Consider the following 15146-nt stretch of genomic DNA (forward strand, 5'->3'; position numbering starts at 1 on the left):
ACAAACTCTATTATCTAAGGGATAGGGACACATAAATTAGGGTAACAGTAAATGATTTTAGTGCATCTTATTCGAACTCTCAGTACAGTTCAATGTCATTTGATTAAAAGCATTGTACTACATAGCACTTAGATTTTTTTATAACTAAGTGGCTTCATGTGTATGCATTCATGTTGGTCTCTTACACGCCTATACAATGTTTGAGTGAAAAACAACTTAGCCTCAAAATCCCAGCACATTTCTGACACTGAAAGCGAAATGGATAAAAATTGAAGGGGGAAAAAAGTCAATGGACAGCTGTCTTTGTCCATCATCAAAAGCCAAACAGAGTGAATGTAAACACCACTTTTCACTTACAAAAAGCAGCCATTACTTATTTTTCTGTTATAGAAAGTTGGACAAGACTGGCTGCAAAACAACAACAAAAAAAGCTCTTCCTGACTAGTTTGACATATGTCACTTAGCAGCTGTATGCTATATCCATAAACTTTTTGACACAGAAAGAGAACCTCATTTTGCACTTATGGAATTGCTTTTAATCAGAGGTGATGATTACATTACATTGAAACTGTTTTTTTTAACAATTATAGAAATGTCTGTCTTCAAATTTCTCATCTAAGGAGAAACACTATCCAAAGTTCGCATGGCTTCTGCTAAGAGGTTAAAATTAGGAATGCACCAATCCAATACTGGTAATGGATATTGGAGCCGATACTGAAAAATTAGCTCCATTGGATATCGGCTTCCAAATATAGATTCAGCCAATATCTTAGTTTGGCATATAACTGACTTTTTACTGGTCATAGTCAGCCCAGAAAGTCTCATAATGTTTGAGCCTTTCTTTAAGCAAAGTTGTTCTGTAGTCTTTACTTAAAAGCATAGTATCAGTATCAGAATTGAAGAAGCTGGATAAGTACATCTCTATTTAAATGCTGTTGTGTCTCATAAAGTTTAAAATAAAAAATATATATGTTTATTACTGAAAAAATGCACTTATGGAAGCATTAAATACAGATGAATGTGTAAAAATATAAGGATAATGGCATGTTTTTTCATGTAATTGTGTACAATATGTGAATAGTTTTGAAGTAATTAGTGTGTATAGGTGTTACACTTTGTATATGAAAGAGAAAAGATCCACTGATTGAATGTGTTAATAACATTTCTTGCAAAAAACATCAATTAATTTGAATATTTAAAGTCTATCTCCATGGGGACACGCACGTGACACCACTATGCCGAAGTTGCAGGTCATATCTGTGGAAAGCTAATCCCATTCACAATAAGGTATTTATGAGCTATAAAAATATTGTAATGCTCTACTGCTGAACATTACAGGAAAAGCAATAAGACAAGCAAACAAGCAACGGGCTGAAATATTAACTGACAAATGCGAGTACATCTGAACAGTAAGAAACCATTAATAAACCAGCTGCTGCTCTTTTACTAAAGCACAGACAAATCACACCTTATTATTTGCTAAAAATATTTGCCCGAAGCCCAGCCTTCATGTGATCTTGTGTGGACTGCTGAGCTAAAGTCTCCAGGCCTTTTTCATCTTTATTGTGACTTTTTTCCTTTCTTATCTCTGTGACATATGAGGCAGGCCTCTCGTGTGGCACCGAGTTATCTGCTCACATCCCCAGTTGCAGCCAATAAGACTGTGGAAAACAGAGGCTATTTTACAGGCAAGTGGCCCAGGTGATAATCATAGGCAAGTCAATTGAAAATGCCACCTAAAACCCGAGGAAATAAATAGTTTTTTTTAGATGAGAAAACTTAGTAATGGATTTTGTGGCTGTTTTCTGTTTATTAAATGCATAATCAGTTTTAAATGTGCACTGCGTAACATTTTTAGTGGAGGGTCCGCCACCTGATGTGTCCGTGGAAATGCTTTGTCTAGAATGTAAACTTACCTATCACAAGGGAGACAAGCAGGTTACAGCACTATTCTAAAGTCACTTCTATTCACAGAAGGAATTATTGTATTTCTGAGCAATAAAAACACCCGTAATGCACAAATGTTAGATGGAAATGTTTAAAGTCATAACACGGAACATTTTAGGCAAAGCAATAACACCTCAGTGGAGACAAGCAGGTGGTGGACACTCCCAGAAAAGTTGCACAGTGCACCTTTAATGATGAATCTTATGTATACCAACTATCCAAAGCATTCTTTTCATTTGTTTCTTTTTCACAATGGCTTATTATATGACAAAAATAATTATCTATTTTTCTTGTATTGACTATTTCTTATTAAAAACGGCTTTCAATCTTAATTTTGTGAACATAAACAAGACAGTCTTTTAATCAGTTCTTTAAACACAAAATAATTTATCTTCCAAAAGTCTGAACTCAAAATACAGAGAATTGGCTGAAGACCTCTCGATTAAAAAGCCCCAAGCTGATCATTGACAATATGAAACTATTGGATCTCGGTTTGATTAAAGTGTGATTAATTGCGCCGCCCTGGTTTAGTTAATCTATCTGAGCAACATCAGAGCAAAATCATGAATATTCACTCTTCGTACCAATTTCAAGCAGAGATAAATGAGTGTTATGGGCCTCAGAATGCATTAAGCTGCACACTAATGATATGTTGTGGTAACACCAATACAAAATCTATAGCATTCCAACATCCAATTGCAAGTTCCTGTTGGGTCATTACTTGTGGTGTTCTATGGGTCTACATTTTAATAATCTTAATCTAATGGTACTTTAAAATAACTTAATAACCACCCCGATAACAGAATATGTATAAATAAATGGGTAAGGGGCTCTGTGTTGCATAATTCATTTGCTTCCACAGACACAGTTCTTCCTGAAGCTGGAGTTTCATCATCTCGACTTGAACATTGCACTGTATAATAAGAACAAACATGAGAGGCACATCTGACACACCACATCCCTGTACTGATTAAAGACTATTTGAAAAGATGTACATTCCCATTATTTACAATGGGCGAAAGAGAAGGAATCTGAATAATGAATGCCCTTTATCACAAGACTAGAACCATATCCATGCATATTTCTACAGCAAACTAGAAACATGTGTCAGATCCACTGTATTTACTTTAGAATAGGTGTATTCATATGGCAAGTATGTCTTAGTATTAGCCCTGGATTACATATTCTGGAGGTAGCCTGTTAAAAAGATTATTCGTTAATCCATGAAAATATACTGACATTACCTTGCCTGGATGGGCCCCTGTCTGCGCTGAACCCACTGCTAACCTTGTGCCAACCTAAAAGCTGTAAAGACTTGGCACAGCATAAATGAAACATGCCTCCTCTGCTGATTCTGTGTATTACAGCTAGAAAATGCCCAACAAGCATGTTTTTAGCTCACAAAATTACATAATTAAGCCTTTTCCTATAATATTTATGTTTTGACATTATGACTTTATTTGCAAAATGTTAGTTAATTAGAAGTTTTTTTTCTTAATAAAGCTTAGGCATGACATTTGTGCATTCTGTGGATTACCTTCTAAATATCTGTGAATTGCCCTATGTAAATAAATCATTATAAAGCATATGATAGAAACAATGACTACTGTCTCCAAGAACACATATTGTTCTTGAGTCTGCTACATAATTGTAACCTACGACACCCGTGGATCATTATAATTTGCACATTTTAAATTGCAATATAATAATAATAATCACTTCAAATACAACTTTGAGGGGGTTAATGAAAAGGGGAAAGGACTGTAACATGGTTAAACGTTCTGAAAAGTAGATTTTGCATAATAGGTCTGCTTTAACAAAAAAATAGACTAACAATGTTTTCAAAACAAGCAATTGTTGTAATAACAATTATGGAGTTGACTGACATGTTTATTATGGTTATTATGTGGCATCATATAGTTTTAAACAGCAACAGAATGTAAAAGACAGTGATGACTGACGAGTTTTTCACTTTTACTACCTGATGAATGAATAATGTTCATTTACTAATTATTATAAAAGATAAAGTAATAAAGGATTTGATATATTGATTACAGGTCATATCAGTTAACCCCATAACTGCAGTCTTTCTCTTTAGTCTCATTTCCAGGTTGACCTGCGTAACTTAGCTCTTGCCTATAATGACAACATACAGCTTAGCACATCATTACCAGGACCTGATGAATATTTTAGTGCTGCACCACAGTCAGCGAGGGGGACATATCCTTTTTACTGGTGTTCCCAATCTTCATATTTGATCTGTCTGTAATGTCCCGCTGTGTCCCAAAGTTCTACTCTTTGCCAGCCATTCAGTATCAATGCCATCCATAATAGATAAAACCAAGCCGTTACCATTACTATTAATGGTTATATGCAATGTGGGGGCAATACTTCCCCATAAATTCCTCGCCATGGTCGGACTGACAAAGTGAAGCGGTCATCCATCAAGGTAATAAGATAAAATCAAGATTCTGTGAATGTTAGACACAGGGTCAAAGCAGTGGTTGGGTGACTGCCCTTGATATGCTTTCTTGCATATGTTGCTCTAAGCTTTCGAGGAGGATCAGTGGAAATGACACAACTATCTCTATCCCGTTTCTACAGTGTCCTCCACGTCTCCTTGAAGTATATCTAAATGGCTTAGAGTGGTTGTATTTTGCTCAAACAATAAATTGAAGCAGACAGTCTGGGGAGAGATGGCTCAAGCTGAGACTAAAGTCATGTGAAAGCTTTTTACTGCTGGCAGTTCTCTTAAAGTTATAGAGTGGTCAGTCCAAAATATGCTATACTATGTTTCTGAGTGGAGCTCATAAGTTGCAACTGCATACAAGAGCCGCTAATTAGGTGAGAGCCTCTTGCTGTATCAGCTGGTCATTGGCGGGCCATTGGTAATGATACACGCCGTCCACCCACCCAGAATAGGACGGCAGACTGCAGAGACGTAGGTTGGTCAACAGCTTCAGGGCATCCATGTGACTCCTTGAGCTAAGAATAACCTGAAACCTTAGCGCATTAACTGTCACTGTGCAGTCAGTGAGCTATCAAAGACACTGTATTAAAAGATCAGATGTCTTCACCAAAGGAGGCAAAACAACTGAGAATTTCTACTTAAACGTAGCCTGTAGACCTATGCATGTATATCCAAGTATATCTTGCAGTACTCAATTAAAATCACAAATATCCACAATAGCAGAAGTATAGGCATATTATAGCAAAAGTATAAATACACATTACACTGCTGTTTACTGATGTAATGAAATACTATATGCTTCAAATGCCTCAAGCTCTGAGATGAACTAAATGGTCTCTGACAAAGGCAGTGAATATAACATAAATAAATAGTATTTTACAGATGGGTTAGACTGATTTATTTGTATAACATAAACTTAAAACATCATTCGGTACAAAAACAATGCTTAAATCTAAATATTTACCGATGACATAATTTGAAATATGGGTAGGCAAATAGACAAAATCACAATTGCTGTTTTGGAGAATTAGAATATCGACTGTATCATCTGTATTAAGAACTATTAAAACTAACATAAAAAGAGGGGGGAAAGTGTTAAGTGTAATCTCCCAAACAGGGGAATAAAGTGATCTTATAGTAATTTTATGGTCCATTCACATTTTGTGCTATAATTTCTAACAAGAAATTTACATGTAAATTTTAGCATGTTCCTGATACACTGATCAAATATTGTCTGAACATTTAATGCAAAAATTAATATAAACCTTTATTTTTGTCAAGGTTGGCACCTCTAATTTGAAAATACTTTGTTACTTTCTCTTTAGAGCAACAGAAGAATAAATATGAACATACTGAGAATAACAAACTGGAAAAAATGCATACTTATTATATACATTTATATATAACACCAAAAACATCAATCATTTGCCACTTCCTCACAACCAATTACCACGGACAAAGTCTACAAAGCATTCAGCAGCATAAATGATGTGTCTTTGACTTCCTCACAAAGGACAAACATAAAATAACCTGACTAATGAGGTAGAGAGACAACAGCATCAAAAACATCTGCAGCAGGCATCAGAGCTTGTGTTGGTCATTATAGATTCTCGCCTACAAAACACCTGAAACATTACTGTGGCTCTGAGCTCTGTAGGAAATGACCCTTTGAGAAACAATACCAGCAATAATAGCTCATAAATTGTCTGGGGCTATACGGCCAGAAGGGTGGAGATGTTTGAGATACTTGAGTCCAGATGTCTCCGATACTGTGCATCATCTCAACTCTTGCTTAATCGGAGTAAAAGGGGAAAATATTCACTTGACCTACTTATGTGCACTATACAAGCTATATGTTTTGTATTTGCTGCAGAAGTACAAAGAAGTTTTAGGAGTTATTTTATGTACATTCTAAAGTATTCAATGCATGTGAGGTGTTTTGAAATGTCAGGAAAATTGAAAAAAATCTGACACTTTCACATTGAAACTAGTTATCGGGTCAAGCTTGATACCGTTAGAGCTATGAATTAAGAGTATAAGGATAAAAAATTAAAGCTTGGTTTTTTTTGTTTTGTTTTTTCATAATTGTGACCTTGTAAACGCTAAAAGCTGACCTTGTTTTCTCAATGGGATTAGCAACACTACAGTGACACAAGCCTCTTTGTGCAGATGTTGAAAGACATGAAAATAATTTTTCTATTAATCTTATCATCATCAAAATGTTATTACAGACTGATAGTTCAGAGTTGAAAGACATAACATAATTAAAAAACACCACTCCTCCAACACAATATACCACAATTTACAACAAACAGCTGTACCATTGTCCCCTCACTAATAGGTGACTGCACTTTCCCATGTCAGCCTTTTCAATAAAATAAAACAGTCATTCTATTCCACACTGAGTTTCTGCATGCTCGCTCTTTTGTAGTTTGACCACAGGGGTGCCATATACAGTATAATGAAGTACAATATGCTTGAAAGACTTTTTACTTTCAATGTAACGATACATAATTTTGCCATGACGGTTATTTTTAGGTATCTGTAACGAAACAACAAACACCCGCCAAAATTCTAGCATTTTTTTTATAAACAAAACTTAAGAATTAAGGCAAATGAGATGAAAAGCCAAACCACTTTAACATTCTCCTGTGTTATTAACAGCACTGTAATGTTGATGTAATCCCTCTTCTGTAATACGATTTCCACTCTTAACCCTATAATCCCTCATGCTTAAAACAGTGTGATATGTTTATACACAATTGACCACAAGAAGGCAAGGGCATGGTGTGCTGAATATTACCCAGTCATGGCAACCAACACTTACACAAATGAGGGTCAAACACAGCTTACTTAATGCGCGAACACCTTTAAAAATCACAGGCCATGACTAATTTGCATCCTCTCTGCTACTTACAGCACTGCAAATGAGCGCCTCTGAATTAACGTTATCAAAAACATAGCTCAGTGTTGACTCATACCAGGTCTAATAGTAGTAATCGTCTGAACATGAAAATGCCACACACGCAGAAGGTAGTCAAAGGAAAACTGAAAAGAAATTGAAAACTGTACACTCATAATTCCCCATATGTGCTGTCAGTCATGCTCTGTGTGTGGCCCAGTGCATGTAGAGATTCTGCTATCGTCAAGGAGACACTAATGCATAAAGCACAGATAATCTTCTCTCCGACTGTGTTAAAACAAATAAATAAACATGTCTAAAGAAACAAAAGTCGCTCAGCTGCTGGGCCCACACTACTCAAAACCATTAAAGTGGCCACAAGTGGTTTCTGTTTACTCACCCTTTTGCCCTCTTTGCCTGGGTGACCCGGGACCACAGCCATTCCCTTCAAAGGAGAAAAATAATGTTACAGTGTAGTTGTACAAGTAGGATCATATTACAAACATTTCAGACTTGATTTTTTAAGAAAAGGCTTGTGTTTGATACAGATTTCAATGCCACAATGGTAATAAAAAAAAACAAAAAAACAACTCAAAATAGAAGTACTTTGTTTATTGTTGTGGCCATAACAGCTTGTAAAAGCTTGATCTCGTCAGATTGTAGAAGCTAAGCACGGCTGGGCCTGGTTAGTACTTGGATGGGAGACCACTGGGAATATCAGGTGCCACAGTGGGGTGCTACATGCAAAAACTGTTGTTGTGTCCTTAGGCAAGGCACTTCACCCACATTGCCTAGTATGAATGTGGTGCGTGAGTGAGTAATGGAGGTGGTCAGATGGTGCAGATTGGCAGCCTCGCTTCTGTCAGGTAGCTGTGGCTACAATAGTAGTTTAACACCACTGAGTGTGGAGTGAATGAGGCTCTGTATAGTGTCTTTGGATGTCCAGAAAAGCGCTATATAAAACTGATGCATCATTGTTAATATTATGATACAATGTGATAATTTTCCAGTTCTGATAAACCTCAAGATAATTCTAAAACTGATCACAAAAGGTCAAATTTTGTTCTGTTTTTTTGTATCAACACTTATTCAATAGAGTATCTAGTTCTGAAACTTAGCATCTGATTTTGGCAGCCCTATTACAAGTAAGATAGCAGCACATTTAGAACCAAAACAACTCTGTGCCAGATATTTTGAGATGTGAATAAAAAGACGACTAAACCAATATAAACAGTCAGGAAGGTGTTCAAAAAAAGTGTCTTAAAGTCTTAAATATTATTGGAACAAAATGTGATACTGTTAAATTAAACTATTATATTAACATTTTGTGACAGCTTGATTAAAGATGGACTGATATGGGTTTTGTGATGCCGATACCATTGTTTAGAATCTAGAGAAGCCCATGGGTGATCATTACTGCTGATTTTTTGGCTGATATGTAGGGTCAATATTGATTATTTTGACCCAGTTGTTTGAATTTAGTACAAACTCACCCACAAACCTCTTTTACTACAAGCTGTATAAAAGAGTCACATTTTGTACAGTGTCCTCTTCATGCATATTCTTTATATAAGCAAAAGAACATGCAAAAATGGATGGCATATTCTTTAGGAAGCTGGTTGGTTAAAACAAAATATCGGCCTGTGCTAAAGATACGATACGCTAAAAAGGGCAAATATTGACCTAATATATCGCCCAACTGTTATTCTATTGCCTCTAATCTTGATAGTGACAAGTGTCTTATTATAACGCATTTGTCAATACAGAGCCCTAATTGTAACACATGCTCTAAATAGGCCAGTGACCATAGATCAGGTTTATGCACTGCTTGAGAAGAAAGCACACCATTAAATGTGTTTAACTGCATGGACAGATAAGATGCAGCAGCACTTAAAGCTGCAGTCTTACACATGACCAGTTCCTTGGTGACTTCACTACCATGCCATTAATAGGCAATTTGCAGGCTGGCTTGATCAGGGTGCTTCGTTCCATTATTCCTCACATTATCTTGATAAGGAACTATTAGCAAGTTAATCAAGGTGTGCGCTGAGTCATGATGTTAGACCACAGTTCCGCTGCAAAGATAGACTTATGGCGCTTCAATAATTGCTTGTTCAACATAATGGCTGTCTTTTATCACTTGTGAATATTTAAATCAGCACAAAATGGAACAAAAAAGTGAGAAAATGGTTCATGTTGGAACATTACCTTGTCTCCCTTGTCCCCTGGCTGGCCCTATAGAGAGAAGATAAAAACATGGATGAAACAGTGTTTGTTTTTGCACGCATGTTTTGTGTAAACAGTACAGTCTTAATTAAGTTACCTGAGCACCTTTGACACATTCGTCGTCAGCCTGAAAAACACAAAGAAACAAATCAACAAGCCTGTCAGCACTCGCACTATCTATATACATGTTTGTTGGTTAAAAGCAGATGTAACAAATGGTTGAGCAGCAGTTATCCTTGACCGTTGTGACCGTTTAAGAAGCTGGGCATTGCTGGGTGGAATTCCCTCGCCAGCCTGCTGGCCACCGGTCAGGGGAGGCCAGACAAGCCGACTATAAACTGAGCAAGAGCTATGTATCACGTTTCAAAGTGAGGCCGAATAATGAGTGTCTGCTTACGATTGGCATCCAACACTTCTCCACTGTTGACTTTTCTTGGAAACAGCTGCAGAAATGTACTTTTAACATATGCTCATCCCATCAGTTGGATGTGGCAAAATTGAGAAAATATTTACAGAGAAAACATTGAGCCGTATGTTATTTGCAGCTGTATCAATTTGAAGATGACAGTTGTGACTTGGGCTTAATAAATCATTCCTATAGCTTAAGAGCAGAACCCTTTCGAACATGTCAGTAGTATTTTTTACAGTGATACAATCTAAAATCACACAGAATCCCCACAGCTCACAAGCAGCAAACCTGGTTATTTTGTAGGCCTGTCATGATAAATACTATCAACTATTCTATCAACCTATCATTCAATATATGAAAAATAGAAGAAGAATTTTTGTGGGTCAATATTTATTATGGGTACTTTATCCGTGTAATGGGAACTTTTTTATTTGTTTCTGCAGTATGACCAGTTTTGAGCTGTAAAAGGTTGAAATTAGAAATAGTTAACAATATTGTACATTTAGAAAACATTTTTGGGAATACTTTTACTTTATGGTCCAGTTTAAATATTATTATTTATCATCTATATTTACTTCAGCAATGTATCACACTTCAAAATGTGTTATCATGACAGATCTATTGTTTCAGGTAGGGCATCAGGTTTAAAATGACCAGCACTGTTACACGAGCCTGATTCATCAGCCTCTTTCACTCCGTGGAAACCGTCTGACCCCGGAGCATTAGGATTCGTTCACTCGACAGTAGGCGGGTACTGCTATTTGTTCGTGACGTATGTAATGCTCCGCTAACAGGGCTAAATGGTATATTAAGCTTTTCCCAAATCCCGTTTTCTTTGTTCTGACTTTAAATCCTCGATCTCTGGAATTGTTGCCAACACAGAATGTATGGCTCTTCGCTGACTGACTGTGGCCCAGATTCGCACTTCTGGGATTCTTGCAAAGTGTATAGAGTATTCCAATTCCTGACCTACTCGCTGGAGAGAAATTAAACTGAGGCGAGGAACTATGTGGTGCCAGCCTGGCTACTGTTACACCTTTAAAATTAAAAATACAGTAAATTCACCCAAGAGTATAAGGCAAAGTCTCTGTCTAAAGATGGCTAATTTACTTGTCTTTCTCAATTTAAAATGTTCAACTCGGTAACTATGAGATGATAACGGTGTTTAAAGGCTATACTAAGCAATTTGGTGACATTTAAAGGCCAAGCTGGTTGTATTAGGATAATGTTTTGGAAGACTTGGAGGCTGATTAGAACTGGCAGTCTGATCCCTTATGATGTGCCCATAATTAGCCAGCTAGCAGCATTATACCTTTAATCTTTTAGCGTCCGTCAACTCCCAGGCTGCTACAGTACACTGGAGAATCTGAGTTTACATTGTGCGTTCACACTTTACTATATGTGTTGAAGGGCTGAATATGCCCGCAGCTTGCACAGATGACTACACATATCAGCCATCTGTTGACACATGTACTGTCAATTTATATGGGAATACGCTTAGTGCACCGGGTTGGAAACATGTCCAGGTCATATTGGCTCTTTTTGGATTTCACAAAGCTGATAGAATAGCAAGTCCAATTATATAAGACATAAAGCGCTGTATGGTTTCTTCCAGGTACATGCCCGAAGTCTTCAGGGACTGCCACCAAGCCAATAAGTGCATGTCTCACCTATGTAGGAGCTAGCCTGCTGTTGCCTGTCAGCCCACACCTCCGCCTCGCCTTCTGGGACCGGGGATCTGTGCTCTTCTCTGCCTGGCTGCTCAGCTCGATCCCCGTGCTGGGTGCCCGCTGAGCCTGGCCTATCTGCTCCTTGTTTGACCCATTCTCAGACCATGATAATGCGACACGGAGGCTGCTCACCTGAGTGGCTTATATACTCTCCATTTCTCTAGACCACATGTTATAACACTCTCACAGCGTGTCTACCTGGCCAAAAGGTAGTGATATTTGCGCAGATCAGTCTAGCTGTTGCAGGTCACATCTTTGTGACTGTATTTCGGCATTTGCAAAGCTTTGGAAGATATGAAAAATATAATAAGATGGAAATTGAATAGTGTGAACTACTGCTGAGAGGAAATGTGAATGATGTTACAGATTGTTTTTATGATGGTCAGGCCATTGTAGTGCCATTTTCATTAAATGTGATTTTATTAACTTTAACATCCTCCTGTCCATAGACAATAGGAAATTGGCAACAGCTATCTCTCCAGTTAGGATAATGTATACTCTGAACTGTCTCCGTATTATTATTATTATTAAAAAAAACAAAAAAAAACCTAAACAGACAGATGACACTGGAGCACCAGACCAAAATTTATTCTACAAATAATATTATATATAAATATTAAATAATATTTTTAAGTCTGATCAGTTGTGCAGTTATATATTCTACATTGTACATTCAACATCTTTGTACTAATTTAAATTATAACCCCATACATTACAAACTTAACAACACTAAACTATTATGCTAGTCTCACATTTACGTACTCATGTTGCTTTCTGACTAAACAGACTCTATAGATTACTATATCACTGTAGTATATCACACAAGTTTGACTGATTGATGGATTGTATTGTTCAAAAGTATTTTCACTAGAATACTTTTGTGCCCTCAACAGAGTTGTGTTATCAGATTTTCTAACTCCTGGAAATTCGAGTTGAACATTTTACGTAATTTTAGGTTATACTATCAAAACAAGACTTGAACACTTGAAACACTTCTGTGTGTTTATTCATATCAAACGATTTGTCACTTTACGCAGCGTGAATTTGTGCAGTTTTGGTTAAACACAAAATATCATACCCAATGACAGACCCCATCAAAAGTTCAGTCAGACTTCATTCATTCTTTTAAAGTGGTATTTAGAGTATACGCGGAAATAAAAGACAGCCTGATAACTTTCACGCTGTTGGACAAGGGGCAGGTGCGCTGGTGCCATTAACCATGACAGCTTTAAAATAAACTACAGAACGTATAAAAGCTTCAATGTATTAACAATGGACAGGAATGATAACACTGCAGGGTGGCTTTGACAAACACAAGGTAGTGAAAAGTCATATAAGGAAAAAAAAAATAGACCCCCTTTGACACCAATGTAAACAGTGGCCTTAGAAGCTTTTTAAAGGTTTGCTTGTAATATCTGATAAAGCTATATTCCACCCAGTTGCCTTTTATGTGCCAACCCCCACAGCTCTCCAAAACAGAAATACAGTGGACTTTACAAGCAGTTTTTATCAGATATGAATGAAAGTGGGTGAGAAAAATCAGTCACTTGTAGTTTGGATCCATTTTGTTGTCTAAATGAATGTCACAGCTAAAATATGCCTGCTATGGGATATTCAGAAGACTCATTACTTTTTGGTTGCAAATCTGCTCCCTCTGTCAGTTTCAATACCAAACAAACCAGCAGCGTCCTCCCCGCCTCCTGTACTGAAGAAAAACAGGATAAAATAGACTGGAATTCTCTGTTGTTTTCACACAAACATACAGGCTCATTATAACTTCAAGGCTGGCAGACAGAGGCAGAGCACCTACGAGTCTGACCGAACGGCAAAACCACCCAACACAACAGGAGAAATAAGACATGGCAACTAATTACAAGAAAAATGAAATGTATAGGAAATAAAACATATGAGAAATAAAACTGTATATTGTTCATGTATAATCAAATGTATCATTTGTCATGATGATGGGAAATAATCCACAAATGTTCCATATGGCAATAACAAGATGCCTGATGCTTTCATGAGCAAGAACTAGCTACACATATGCTACTTTCAAGTTACTCCATAAATCCTTTACTAGTATATAGCAATGTTAAAAATAGCACATTGGAATTTTAAAGTAAATCATACAGGGTCATATAGTGTCAACTGTGTTAGCATAGTTTGAACCTGAGTACAGTTAAATGTATATACGTATTTGCATTGTATGTAACAATTTTCTAACTAAACTTAACTTTCAAAGAGCTACAAGGATATAACAAATGATAATTAAATGTAATGTAAATGTAAAAAAGAAGGTTGCTGGCTCTGCAACAGGTGAAGGCATTGAGAATAATGAGCTTAGCCATGGACATGATTGCCTACAGTTAAAATTCATTGTCAGACCCAATGTTACTCTGCTCCTCTTTTATCATATATAACTGCATATTCATTCAAGACTTGTGAATGTATTCAAGTGGCCGAAAAAAAAAAAGTTTAATTCTTAATTTGGTGACCTTGTCCTTGACCCAAATTAACTCAACTTCATGTTCCTCACTTTCACATATTGCATCAGTTTGGTAATTAAACTAATCATCCAGTCTAACATTTGCCCTCTCAATGTCAGGAGTTTCGCTGCTAGGAAACATCTCTATAGGCCTATTTAAAATGATGTATTCACAGCTACAGTGTCCCTGAAGGCAGCCCACTTTGATAGTCTAAATGCATGCCACATTTCTCCTTTGGGCTTTAGTCCCATGAAACTGTTTAGAGAGGCTGAGATAAAGGGATTTTGTTGGGTATGTCCACTTCAGATTGCAATGAATATATAAACAGTTGAAATGAGAACATTTACTATATTGGATAGACAGATTCTATATGGCCTTCATATACACAAGTATCACTTACAGCAATGACAATATTGCTATCTAGCCATGTTTGCAGTGATAATAACAGCACTTGAAACTGAAGGGAAAACCAACAAAAACTGAGATTAATGCTTGTGAATGTATGATCAAGTAGACTATTAATACACTGTTATTTAAAAAAGAAATAACGAGCTCTTACAGTTTAATGACCTGCTTCAGGGTCAACAGGATCACAACTAGTCGCACAAGGCCCAAATGAGAAGAGACTGTTATATACTGTTAAGTACTGCACAAGTAAATGTTATCTTAAGGGTAGTACTATGAGGGGAGACCACAACAAATCAATTGGCAATTCTTATGCAAATTCAAAAGTGATCTTTGAAAAAACTGACTTTTACACAATGTATTGTCATTATCTGTCACCATAACAATTTTTGAAGTGCGATCTGTTGCTGAAGTAAATATAGGCGATAAACTATAATATTTAAGCCAAACTATAAGGCAGAAGTATTCTCAAAAAATATTGACCTAAATGTACAAAAAATATGAACTGTAATAATTCAACATGGAAAAATAACCCACCCATGATATATATTGACTCCCAAAAAGTATATAG

General features: G+C 36.6%; 1 protein-coding gene across 1 annotated transcript in view; it reads right to left on the reverse strand.

Annotated features, from left to right (window-relative positions):
• The window catches only part of LOC110156869 (collagen alpha-1(XIX) chain), a 107061-nt gene that overhangs the window by 65691 nt on the left and 26224 nt on the right, over positions 1–15146 (reverse strand). Inside the window, exons 9-11 of the mRNA XM_055162967.1 lie at positions 9643–9672; positions 9528–9554; positions 7720–7764 (exon numbers count right to left, since the gene is read on the reverse strand). Coding sequence (XP_055018942.1) covers positions 7720–7764; positions 9528–9554; positions 9643–9672 — 102 coding nt within the window. The remainder of the gene's footprint in view (positions 1–7719; positions 7765–9527; positions 9555–9642; positions 9673–15146) is intronic.

Source organism: Boleophthalmus pectinirostris, unplaced genomic scaffold, assembly GCF_026225935.1.
Source record: "Boleophthalmus pectinirostris isolate CB_2022bp ecotype Guang Dong unplaced genomic scaffold, ASM2622593v1 HiC_scaffold_5, whole genome shotgun sequence".
Taxonomy (NCBI): domain Eukaryota; kingdom Metazoa; phylum Chordata; class Actinopteri; order Gobiiformes; family Gobiidae; genus Boleophthalmus; species Boleophthalmus pectinirostris.